This window comes from Salvia hispanica, chromosome 5 (assembly GCF_029641045.1).
Source record: "Salvia hispanica isolate PSC_SH4W2 chromosome 5, Shi_PSC_v1, whole genome shotgun sequence".
NCBI lineage: Eukaryota > Viridiplantae > Streptophyta > Magnoliopsida > Lamiales > Lamiaceae > Salvia > Salvia hispanica.
In genome coordinates this window covers 29,031,117-29,044,595 of record NC_142696.1, presented here as the reverse complement: position 1 = coordinate 29,044,595, position 13,479 = coordinate 29,031,117, and the positions used below count along the sequence as shown (strand labels likewise).

The window sequence follows — 13,479 nt, the reverse complement described above, 5'->3', positions numbered from 1 at the left end:
TTAAAAATTTCTAAATTTATAGAACTAGTTTAATTTTGATGGATGATCCAAAATGGTAAAAGTAGTCTATTTTTTGTAGACGAACGCTACTATGATTTATCTTTGTTAACCTTAGTCTTTATTTTTTACTTAATTTTTTCTTCGGAGGTGGGCAATGCCAATGACAAAATCTTGGATGCCATTGCCTGTGAAAGAAAAATGTGAGGAAATGCATAATTGGAGAGCTTTGGATCAACAAATAGAAAGTTGAGTAGTTCAAACCAAAGCAGTTTGAAAAGAAAGAGAGAAGAAGAGACGGAAATATGTGAATAGAGATCCCAACAAATTGACAAGGGCCCCAATACATGTCCTTTATGATATCAAAACTTATGCTTCACTTATCAATTATCACTACTCTAATTAGGTTCTTTTTTCCCCATTTCCATTTCATGTTGAAGTTTTATTTTATTTATGGCAATCCATCTTTTGTTTCTATAATGTGTTAAACCAATTATTTTTGCTTTATTTATTTTCAATCACAAATATACTGTTAATACATTGGGGCATATTGTTAAAGCGATCCGACATTGTCTCGAGAAAATATTTTTTTTATTTTTCTTATTGACTGGGCTACTTGGCTTTTTCTTTTCCTTCATTCGAATCAAGATCGACATTTTTAAACCTAATAATTTTGTTACTTGATAGGTTAATTGACCCAATAAAATGGTTTTACAATTCAAAATAGAAACCCCCTTTAAATATTAAATTGCGATCAAATTAATTTATTTTTCACTCTTTTAAACCAATAATTCTAAAACGTCATATCATTCATTAGAGCCATATTTCCATTTTCACACAAGAGCTAACGCACTTTTCCTAAAATTTATTCAACTTTGCAAAATGCGAAACGACTCTGGAAACTAGAAATGTATACAATATATAATTGAGGAGTTTTGAGGGTATTTAAGTAAATAAGGAGAATTTTAGAGATATTGAGGGAAATGCCATTTTATATGTGAAGTGGGGTAGTGGAGCACATGAGGTGTTTTGGGTGCATTTTGTTATCTCGGGTTATTGAAATGGAATCGGTATTTGCAAGCCCGGCTTATTGCAGAGAGTATCTGGCTAGCTTGCTGAGATCAGTTCAATTTCAAGAAAAGGAGAAATTGAATTTACTATGTCATCCTGTTTTCGGTTAGCTTCTATGGTTTTCTTGGAATATTTCTGATTTAACATTATTTATAGTTTAGCGTTGTCACGCTTACTAATATCGAAAATGAGACTACTCCATTCTGTTGTATCCATGCGCAGATGCGCTCATATCTACATTTCCTGTGGGTGGCATTTAAACTCGAACATAGAAGCCATAATCTACACAAACTATTTCATCTTTTTTTTGTTGCATATTTGTGTCACATCTCTGGTAAGAAGTAACTTGGAAGTTCGGTAATTGTGGGAACCGAAAGGGTCCTAAGAGGAGCATGAACAATAGTCGGAACCGAATGGGTCCTAAGAGTTTTTTATGTGGTTTTTGTTTCCTTGGTCCATGTTTATGTAGTTTGGTCATACTTGCATATTTCCTTGCTCAAATGTCTATTGTGTTCGAGTATCCATTGATGTTTTTTTGTGTAGGCCATTTCTGATACATGCTCTGTTTCATTAAATATCATGTGCTCCTTTTTCTCCCAGACGGCCCTCAGAATGCTTGGTAAGCCATGAAAACTGCAGATATACGGGGCACAAATGCATGCACATCCAGCAAATAACTGAGGAATCTGGAACCGAGGAGGCTGAGCCCGATTCTGGATATGATAATGCCCTCGAGGAAGCTGTTAAAGGTATGCAAGACGCGGTCATTTCTATAAACGAATACTTGGAAGAAGTCCGGTATGAGATTGCAGCACTGGAAGAGGAATAACACTCTTTCTTTTGGTGGTGCAAGTGCAAGGGTGATTCCTTGGCGACGAGGACGAAAGTCACGGAACAAAGTAAAACATATTCAAGCTACCCTGTGGGCTAGACTTGGGATAATGAATAGCTAAAAAAGAAGACAAAATTTGAAGCACAATTTTGAAGGCATTTGTAGGAGAGTGTTCATGTTTTTATGTTTTGTATAAACATACGTGAATTTTTGCCAATGTCACAACCAAAGAAAAATGGGTCGGAATACTATTATATGATTGCTGAAATTTAGATCTCATGATGATAAAACTAGCTCCAAAATTGACAAATGTTTGTTCACTTGATTGTTTCGTCTGCTATAAATGGAGTTGTCTTCAAAATTCGTGTTTTGCCTTTTTTCAAAAGCTGGCATTTGTAGTCTTCTCTTTCCTATGCAGAAGGAATCTGAAAATGTAAATATGTATTAGTACAAGAAGTTACTATAGTTCAAGAGGATGTAAAGAGTCATAAAAATAAAATCTTTGGAGTACATAATTTCGAGTATGTGAAATTAATTCTGTATGCAAAAAGTGAAAGACCTTATTAAGTATACTAATATTCCCGGAACTATTTTTACTGTAAACAAAAATAGAAACCCTATTAAATACAATAATTTTTCCTACAATGAATTGAGTTCTTAGTAATCTAATTTATATTTTGGTAATTAAATTGAAGCTGCAGTATACATGCTTCGGATCTAACACTATGCTTTGAGAAAAAGGAGTAGAGGATAATGTAATTTTATTATGTATACTGATTTATATGCATCTATTAGGGTAATATATAAGACCTAAATCTTTATATCGATTTTGTTTGATACAAAAAAAGCATTTGATATCTTTTCTGTTATGTGTTGCTGAAGTAGGGTAGATCTTAGCCACCCACGCATTATTTGATTATATAGTTTTTATTGGTACAATGAATTATTATTATATATTTATTTTTGGGTTTAGAACTTGATGTAACGATTTTGTTTCTCATGTCTTAAATATGAATTCATGATTTTGAATAAGTACAAATAGAAAATTAATTGGGCCGTGCATAACAAGGGGGAGATACTAGTTATAACTAAAAATGAAATCAAACCACTATTCTTTAGTTAGTTTCATGTGTTTGGTTATGTTTAGGAGTTCTCATATAAAATTTGAGACATAAGATAAGAATCTTGATGTAAATCTTTAACTAGAATGTTAATTATGAATCTTGAGAACAGATTGGATTGGCCAAACATAAGTACTAATAGTTTTCTCTTTTATTTGGTAAAAGTAAAAATGCTTATGACAAACGTATCTTAAATTACATCAAGCAAGTATATATAGGCTTTGGCCATATAACTATAACGGAGTTGTAACTATAGACAATTAACTAATAACTATGTAATTTAATTATATTTCTCTGTTCTCACAAGTAATAAGTTTGAAAAAAATTATATTTAATTGAAAAGCACGAGTGGATTAGTATACTTAATCATCAAATATTGATATTGAAGAAAATAAATAAATACTGTACAAAATTATGTACTCCATTATTGTACTTGTAGCTATGATTTAATTTGTTAGTGTCTCCCAATTTCCTGATCTTAATTTTCTTTCATTTAATTATGTTTTGAATTTTCATTTTATGTGTAGATTCATGTATTATCATTTTTTGTCATATAATCTAGTGGGTGACCGGTGACATGATGGTTTATTTTGCCCTTATTAGGCTGATGGCCTTTAAACTCTACAAGATAATCATTCTATTATTGATTTCCAAATTACATCAACCTCGTGTCATCCCACCATAATTAATTCTTATAAAATCAGTTGGTTAGAGAAAGTCACTTTCCACCTTGTAGTTATAAAACTATCGTAATTTTAATCTGTTTCCAATAATTACTAAGTCTATTGCGATCCTGGAGTTGTAAAATTCGAGTTCTAGAAGCAAGTTGATGATGTATTAGAAGTTTAGATTTTCATATTGATCATACTTAAAAATGGAACTAATTAAATGATAATATAAGATGAATTATAGTTTATACAACTAATAAAATAATTAGAATACTTATTAGTACTTTAATTATAGCATGGCATTTGGGCTGAGGTGTTTGAAATATTGCAAATAGTCTGGTCATATTTGCAATTTGCGCTCAAAGTCGGGCTAATATTGCAACATGTAGAAGGTAAAATTGTTTTGAAACGGTCCACCAATAAAATATAATCAACTAGGAACTCAAATACAGTACATCGTAGTAAATGATTTTGAGTGTTCCCTCTGTCTTATTTTGTAATTTTTATTTGTTCACGGTCCACCAGCATAAATTTTATTTATCTTTTACTACTATTTTTGTAATGGATCATATATATTTCACTCATATTTCATTATAAAACTAATTATATAAAAATGACACATTTTCCACTATAGAATGAATCACCTGTTGTGCTTAAAAGCACAACGGTTGTGGTCAAAATGCAGGGGAATGAACATTAAACGCAGCACATTCTTCTCCTTTTTTTTTCTGCAGTATTATTATATTTTTTTTTTATATTATATCCATACTAAATAAATATTATTAAATTCAATTATAAAAATATGATTATCACTTCTAAAATAAAATGATCAGATTATACTCCATTCAAACTCCCATGATTTGCTTGATCAATAAACATGTGAATTATAAAATAAAAATACTAAATACAAAAAAGAAAAGAAAATAGAAAACAAGAATAGGAGAAGAATGTGTTGCGTTTAATGTTCATTCCCCTGCGTTTTGACCACAACAAATGCTTCTATGCTTTTAAGCAGAGCAAGTGATCCATTTCCCCTTCCACTAACCTTTCTTCGTCCATTTTCTATTACATTTATTAGAATCTGTTCCCAGTCAAATGTGGCTTTATAATGATGGATGGAGGGAGGGAGTACTATTTTGATTTTGTTTTGTCACATCTATAGTTAACTGTTATTTGTTCACGGTCCACCAATACAAATCTTATTTATCTTTTACTATTTTTGTAATGGATCTTATATTTCACTAACTTTATCTTACTCACATTTCATTATAAATTAATTATACTCCCTCTGTTCCATTAGATATGAAATATTGTCTTTTTTGGATTGTCCCAATTAAAATGAAACGTTCCCTAAAATGGAAATAACTCTATCTCTACTTTTTCATCTCTCTTCATTCACTCACAAAACAACACTGCATAAAATCTCGTGCCGATTCTCAAATGTTGCATATTTAATGGGACGGAGGGAATATAAAAAAGGATACACCTTCCACTAACATTTCCTCACCTACTTTCTATAACATTTATTAGAATCCGTGTCTGGTCAAATGTGGCTAATGATGGACAGAGGGGGTGCTATTTTGCTTTTGTTTTGTCACATCTATAGTTAACTGATCATATGCATGTTTTGCAGAAGTAACAATCCTCACGTGGATTCTGGTATGTTGTGTGGTGCGTGTTAAGAGCATCCACAATGGATGCCCGATCGCGCGCCCGATCGGCCGAGATCGGGCTCGGGCGTGGTCGGGCATCCATTGCAGGCGTCGGTCACGCCCGAGCGCGACCGAGAGTTCGGTCGCGACCGATCGCCCGCCCGATCGATCGGGCGTGAGATCGGGCGCCCATTGCAGAATTGCGCCCGGGCCCGAGCCCGATTTTTTTTGTTTTTTTTTAAAAATTATTTAACCTTAATTTAAACTACTATAAATACTCCATTTTCTTCACTTTTGACCAAACCTTTCACTTTCTCTTCTATATTCACTCAATATCCACACTTTCAACAATGGATCCGAGTCAATACCCAAGTCCGAATAATGTCGACGACGATGCCGATGTTTAGAGGAGGCGGCGGCGGCGGCGGAGCCCGGTGGCACGGCCACGAAGACTACCGGATTGAGACGCCCGGATCTGTAGGATCCACTTTCATCTCTGTCTCTGAGTTCGATCCGTTCTTCGGCACCGAGGAGTATCGGGTTGAGGATATAGAGCCTAGTTGTGGGCAACCTCCTGCCCCTGTGCGGCCGCCGCCGAAGAAAGGGAGGAAGAAGATGGCGCGGAAAGAAAAGGCGCCATCGGTTCCAGTCCCACTCCCACACGACGAGCCGAACGAGGAGTACGCAACAGGGCGTACTGACTACGAGTTGGATAAGTACCTGAAGGTGGCTCAGTGTTGGGTCGATGTATCGGAGGATTCGATAGCCTCCAACAACCAGACTTCGGCCAGGATGTGGGATCGCATTGAGGAACGCTACAACGAGGTGAAACCGAAGTGGGTGTTCAAGCGGACCAAGGTTCAGCTGCGCAAGTGTTGGGATCGGATCAAGGTCCACATCAACAACTTCTGCTATATCTACAGCAGGAACAGGGACGGAATGGCTAGCGGTGAGAGCATGGAGGATGTCCTCAACAAGTCGTTGTCTGAGTACCAATGGCAGTTCGGGCCGTTCAAGCTGTACAATGTTTGGCTGATCTTGAAGGACAAGGGGAAGTTCAACGGAGGGATACCGGTTGGATCCTCGGCTCCGAAGCGGACGAAGAACACCGCCGCTGGCGATTACACGAGCAGCGGCCCATCTCCCGTGGATCTGAACGCTGAGCCGGAAGGGAGTTTCGGCACGCCTACGTCTACTTTTAGACGTCCCATTGGTACCAAGGCTGCCAAAGCCCAGGCCAAAGAGAAGGCGAAGGCGGGCGCGTCTGGATCAGCGGCCCCCCTGCAGGCTGCGCCTCCTCCATCTGTTCAGCTCATGGACAGGGCGATCGAGGAGTTCGGAGGTTACCGCGAGGTGGTTGAGTATAGGTTATACTTGACGCCCAAAACAGCCTTCGTCAAGAAACCGATCCGGAAGCCCGACAGAGGACTGAGAATATGATCAAGAATTTGGCGCAGAGGTTGAATTTAGATGACTAGTTTGGTTTTTTCTTTTTTTTTAGTATTTTAGTTTTAATATAGTTTTTTTTTTATCTAAGTATGATGTAGTTCCACTTTTCTATTAAGTAATGTAGTTTTTTTTTTTGTAGCATTTGTGGTGTTTAAAATAATATATTATGGTATTTTATAGTAATTAAAAATAAAATTAAAAAATAATGATTTAAAATTGAAATGAAAAGTGGATAAGAGATAGGGCATGCACCAGGGCTCCACCATCGCAGAAAGATAGGGCATGCTGACGTGGCAACCACTAGGGCTCTCACTAGGGCTTCCACTAAGGCATCCATCGTGGATGCTCTAAGTGTTAAAAATATTATATTATTTCAAATTTCTTTTTTTTTTTGAATTTTATTTCAACTTTTCATGAGTGGCCCATTTAAGTTTTCGCCATTAAAGAGACATAATTAGTTAAGTTGGGTTCGTAAAAATTCTACTAAATGCATTTGTAAAATGTTACGTTCTTTCGTACTTAGGGCAAGTTTATGTGCATTGTGCAGTCATTTATTTACAAGAATATATTATCATTACAGTTTTTTACATAAAAAAATCTAATTTACGGTAGATATTTGGCTACCCCTTAGTAGTTGGCAGTTGCTATAAAAATTAAATGAATTCATAAGTAGAAATTCTAAGTCATTAAATATTTTTGTATATACAGTATTATTAAACGAGCTATTTAATTTGAAGTTTTTATTTGTGTTTAAATTCTGATTTCTTCATCATTTTCCATCCAAACACCAAATGTTCTAATTCTCTAATGAGTAAAGAGTCTAATGACCAGGGATGGAGGAGGGTGTAATGTCTTCTATAGATTAGTAGACTGCATGTAATGGGCTGAGGCCATCTACTCTTGGATCATGTGGCCCATATGGTCCGTTTGGTTAGGAACCATAATTGAGACTTAGAGTAGTTCTGTTGTTGGATATTTTTCCATCATCAATAGTCAATAATATCTCATTTTGCTATTTTACGACGTCCTTAATTTAAAGTTTCATTTACTTTTTCTTTTTCGTCCTTAATTTAAAGTTTCATTTATTCTTTTTCTTTTTCTGTTTTAGGCAATAGGTCTCATACTTCTCTAAATCTTTCACTCATATTATACTAGTACTATTACCTTCGTTTCCTCGTAGCGGAGTCGCTTCTTTATGCGCTCAGTTTTAGGAAAAATCATAATAAACAGTTAAGTGAAGAAAAATTAAAGTAAGAGATAGAATAATGTAGAGAAGAGTCTTATCTACATGATTTCATCTCTTACTTTAGCATTTCTCCACTTTAACTATTTATTATCATTTTTATAAAATAAATACGCAAAACGGCAAAAGTGACCGAAACTCCTAAAGTGTGACAGAGTGAGTATGGTAATGCAAAAAAGAAGCGACTCCTCTATAAGAGAACAGAGGGAGTGTAAAACTTATACTCCTATAAAAATGGAACATACATTTCACTTAGACTATTTTTACCATTTTTTTCATTATATTTTAAAACTCATATCAAATTAAACTGGAACTATAAATGGAGAAAGTAGTTATAATTAGGAGAAAGTAGTTAGTACTATTACTTATTACTACTAATTACTTAAATCTAAAATCTGGTGAATGGTGATGACTTAGTTAAACTACGATTAAAATCGTAATTAAATATAAATAAAATTAACGGGCACGGGATAGGTCGGTTGTTCTCCCGGCTAATCCTCATATATATAATCAGACCCCTTTTCTCCTTCAAATTTACTCTTCCCCCTCTCTCCATTTCGGTTACAAAAATCCCCAATTAAATACACCAAAAAGTTGAAATCAATGCCGGTGAATTTGACGGCCAACGCTATTGCGGCGATAGACGCCGGAGACGTCAACGCCAAGCCGCTGGTGCAGGTGTTGGACATCAAGCTCATCGGCTCCTCGCAGGAGCGCTATCGCTTTCTCCTCTCTGACGCTGTGGCTACTCAGCACGCTATGCTCGCCACACAGCTCAATGACCGAGTCAAAACCGGTCGAGTCCGCAGGGGATCCGTCATCCAGCTCATCGAGTACATCGGCAGCACTGTCCAGAAGCGCAAGTAAATTCTCCGCCCTACTCTCCTGCTAATTATCTAAGTAGGTAGCGTAACTCTGTGTAAATTGATTTTAAATTCCAACTCTGTGTCTGTGCTAGTGCCTGTATGTGTCTCAGTATATGACTTGTTATGATCTATTCGCCTTGCCTGTTTGTATTGTAGAACAGGTATATACATTTTGAGCTCTCACTAACTGCCTCGAAAATTGCTTAAACTATAGAATGTACGAGTTATTATCCTATTGTGTTTACAGAGAGATGTTACCATGTTTGATGCCGCTAGTTGATTGAATAGGTTTTCATTCCATAAGGAGAAGTGACTATGTGTCAACAATTCTCTGTTAATTTGTCCTTTGAATGCTAATAATGTTAAAGCTGCCGGAGTAAAATGGAGATAGAACTGTGTAAAATGGAGATAGAACTGTGTAAAATGGCTATACGGTTGCTTCTAGTTAATTCTGTACGAGTCAACTTGACACAGTGGGATTGTGGAACTTCATCGGCCGATAGAACATTGACAATGAATGTTTAAGAGGAAAGGTTTGCAAAATTTTAGTAGGGAATAAGTGAAAATCATATTATGTTTTTACTGAAATTGTTAGATTTGAACATTTTGTGGTTGAACATGCAGGCACTAGACTGAAAATGTCATGCGTTTTATATGTCCCAAAATAATAGTAATAGACATCAGATGGCACACTATATCATTTTTCATCGGTACATGATTCTTCATCCTCCGGTAGTTTGAAAAACCAGAATGGGTAGGAGTTACTTGGTTTCACAATGCTGATGACAGTTCCTCTGCAAGTCAGACTAATATTAAGTAGGGTACTCTTGGCATAAGTATGCCCTGTATTTTTTTCAAGGTTGAACAACACCAAACTTGACTTTAGACATTTTAGGATACTTTAGAGTGAAGTGAAACAAAGACTTGCAGTACCTAAGATGCAAACCAACGCTACTAAGCTGATTGATTGGATTGCCTTTCTTTGTTTTATAGATTGGAAACTCATTAATATGCATTTTTCTTGCAGAATTATTGTGATCCTAAACATGGAAACCATCATTCTGGACTGCGATGTAATTGGTAACCCTAGTGTGTTGGAACTTGATTCACTACCTGAAAAGCCATTATCATCTGGACCCCGACCATCAATAAACAATAGTGTTGCTGGTGCTCAGAATTTGTCACGAACAAGCTACAATAATGTCAAAACTTCAAGCTCCCTAAACCAAGGTGGTAACATGCAGAGTTTCCGTCCTACTGTTCAGCCTTCATACCAGCCACCTCCAAATTATAAGAATCATGGAGCAATCATGAGAAATGAGGCACCTGCACGCATTATACCTATTGCTGCCTTGAATCCCTATCAAGGTAGATGGGCTATCAAGGCACGGGTGACAGCAAAAGGAGATCTCCGTCGTTACAACAATGCAAGAGGAGATGGAAAAGTATTCTCCTTTGATCTTCTTGATTCAGATGGAGGGGAAATTAGGGTGACATGCTTCAATGCTGTGGTGGACCGTTTTTATGATACTATCGAAGTTGGTAAAGTCTATGTGATATCCAAAGGCAGCTTGAAACCTGCTCAGAAGAATTTTAACCATCTAAACAATGAGTGGGAGATATTTCTGGAGACAACATCATCAGTAGATCTTTGTCCAGATGAAGATACATCTATACCCAGGCAGCAGTTCTCATTTAGGCCTATCAGTGAAATTGCAAATGCTGAAAGCAATTCCATACTGGATATTATCGGTGTTGTTGTAACAGTGAACCCTTCTGTTCCCATAATGCGGAAGAATGGAATGGAAACGCAGAGGCGAATTCTGAACTTGAAGGATCAATCGGGGTTAACTGTTGAATTGACATTATGGGGAGATTTCTGCAACAGGGAAGGACAACAGCTTCATGATATGGTAGAAGCCGGAATTTTCCCCATTTTGGCTGTCAAAGCTGGAAAAGTTAATGATTTTAGTGGGAAGTCCATTGGTACCATATCTGCCACACAGCTATTCATAAATCCCGACTCTGCAGAGGCTGACAGCTTGAGAAACTGGTTTGATCGAGGGGGAAAAGACACTGCTTCTCATTCCATAACCAAAGACGCTATACTCGGTGGAATGAAGAACGAGACACGCAAGTGCTTGACACAGATAAAAGATGAAGGGCTGGGAAGATCAGACAAACCAGACTGGATTGCAGTTAAGGCAACTGTGTCCTTTATCAAAACAGACTCGTTCTGTTACACAGCCTGCCCTTTGATGATCGGTGACAGGCAGTGCAACAAGAAAGTGACGAAGTCTGGAAACTCAGCGTGGCTATGCGACAGGTGCAATCAAGAATTCGAAGAGTGTGATTACAGATACCTTCTTCAGGTTCAGATTCAAGACTACAGCGGCATGACATGGGTGACCGCTTTCCAGGAAGCCGGTGAAGAGATCTTAGGGTGCTCTGCCAAGGAGTTGTACGTGTGGAAAAACGAAATGCAAGATGACCTCAAATTCCTTGAAGTTATTCAAAACTGCCTCTTCAGGGAGTTCATCTTGAAGCTCAAAATAAAAGAGGAGATTTATGGCGACGAACAAAAGCTGAAGATCACTGTTGTCAAGGCAGACAAATTGAACTACTCTGAAGAGAGTAGGTTTCTGTTTGATAGCATCACAAAGCGCCATGTCACTACATATTAGAATGGCATGCATCCTTTTCTATTAAATAATTTTTATAGCAACATTTTTAACTCTCAGTTCAAATTAGTCATATTATTATGCTTCTTTGATTATTTGTTTAGAGCTGTTGAAGACTTTGGAATATGATTGATATAAATAGACAGGTTTGTGTAAGAATTGAAGTTGAAGAAGGAACAGTTTTAGTCTATTAAGTAATACAGTGATACATCTGCGATTGAAACAGAGAGAAAAAGGGTTCTCAGCCCCGCTTGACAGGGTCGAAGTTGGAGACGCCGATCACAGCCCCCAAAATGGCGGTGAGCACTACGCCACCGGCGGCGATGCTGAGCAAGAAGTTGTTGAGAGAGGGCGAGGCGCTGCTGGCTGCCTCGGCGACGTCGGGGACAACCATGGAAGCGGTCAATGCGGCGGCGGTCAATCCAGCCACGGCCTTCTCCTGCAAGGAAGCTTTGACTTGGAGTGTTGCGGCGGGGTTGGACACCGGGGCGGCCGGCTTGGAGGGCCGGAGCGCGTTTCCCTTGAGGAAGGCGTTGTTGTGGCCGGCACGGGGCAACGGCAGCGCCATTGATAGAGCTGAAGTTGAGGCCATTTGTGTGTTGTTGAATGTGTTTGTGTGAAGGTGGGATGTGGGAGTGTTTTGATAAAGGAAGAGAGATTTGTGGGAGATGGAAAAGGATCAAAGCAGAGGTGGAGAATCGACGGTATCTTACATCGTCCGACGTGGCACCTTCTCGACTTGCATGTGGTAGATAAGCTTATCCAATCACTATTTTCTTCATTTCTCTTTTTGTTATTATTGTTTTTCGAATCAACTTAAGCATATTCGCCGAGGGCCCTATTTCCTTCGGAGTTCGGAGACAAGCTCCAGCTCCGGTACCTTTGGAGATACTCCATAATATAGGTGCACTGATTAAATACTCACTCCGTCCTACCATTTTAGTTAGAATATTCCATAACCTCCTTTCACTCCATTAGACCCACTTTAAGTGGAGCAAATTCAGCACGAGATTTTATATAGTGTTGTTTAAAGTAGAAAAGATAAGGAAAAGAGAGAGAGAGAGAGAGATATTTCTACATTTCGAAATGAATCATTTAGATCCCAAAAGAATAACGTATCCCTTAGAATGAGACAGAGAGAGTATATAAAAATCGGACCCACCATCCATTATACTCCATCCGTCCCCGAATAAGAGTTACTAATTTCCATTTTGGCCCGTCCCCAATTAAGAGTAGCACTTCATTTTTACCATAAATGGTAAGTAGGTCCCACATTCCACTAACTCATTTCACTCACATTTTATTATAAAACCAATATAAAAAAGTGGGTCCCACATTCCACTAACTTTTTCAACCAACTTTTCTTTGCATTTCTTAAAACTCGTGTCCGGTCAAAGTGCTACTCCTAATGGGATACGGAGGGAGTATTTTTTTCACTAACTTTCTTTTACATTTCTTAAAACACGTGTCCTAATCAAATGTGACTCCTAAAATGAGACCGAGTGAGTATTAATGAACTACAATTAAATTTAATTAGAATGACCAATATTTATGTTTTCTCAACTTAGCTAGCGAAAAACTTATCGGCAGTCCCTACACTATAACAATTATTGAGTTAAGAGTTTGTATTAATCATTTACAAGGGTGGAAAATTCAATCAATATTGCCATATAATTCAAGTAAGTAGCCTTTTTGTCATTAGTTTTGCCGTAGAAACATGTGGATTAAGTTCTAAGATAGTATTTTCTTGAGGTGGGCATTTACTTGTATCTTGACTAAATCATTTGTTTTACGTAAGTATATCGAATTTTTTATATTTTCTAAGCAGAGAATCCCAAATTGGGGGTGTTTCCCTCAACATAAATAGGCAGTTGACCCTTCAAGAGAATGAGCCATGAA

At 37.4% G+C, this 13,479-nt stretch overlaps 2 protein-coding genes and 1 long non-coding RNA gene across 3 annotated transcripts; 2 read left to right on the top strand and 1 right to left on the bottom strand.

The window, feature by feature from the left end:
- The first annotated feature begins 1,053 nt into the window (after window positions 1–1,053).
- On the top strand, window positions 1,054–2,210 carry LOC125187818 (uncharacterized). Its single transcript, XR_007170671.2, has 2 exons — window positions 1,054–1,173; window positions 1,669–2,210. It is a non-coding gene; the product is annotated as an uncharacterized LOC125187818 (long non-coding RNA).
- A 6,370-nt stretch (window positions 2,211–8,580) lies between these two features.
- On the top strand, window positions 8,581–11,663 carry RPA1A (replication protein A 1A). Its single transcript, XM_048083799.2, has 2 exons — window positions 8,581–8,896; window positions 9,927–11,663. The coding sequence occupies exons 1-2, from the start codon at window positions 8,637–8,639 to the stop codon at window positions 11,581–11,583; spliced, it is 1,917 nt and encodes a 638-aa protein (XP_047939756.1). The 5' UTR covers window positions 8,581–8,636; the 3' UTR covers window positions 11,584–11,663.
- Window positions 11,664–11,745: 82 nt separating this feature from the next.
- On the bottom strand, window positions 11,746–12,220 carry LOC125187244 (uncharacterized). Its single transcript, XM_048083800.2, has one exon. The coding sequence runs from the start codon at window positions 12,170–12,172 to the stop codon at window positions 11,822–11,824; it is 351 nt and encodes a 116-aa protein (XP_047939757.1). The 5' UTR covers window positions 12,173–12,220; the 3' UTR covers window positions 11,746–11,821.
- Window positions 12,221–13,479: the final 1,259 nt, after the last annotated feature.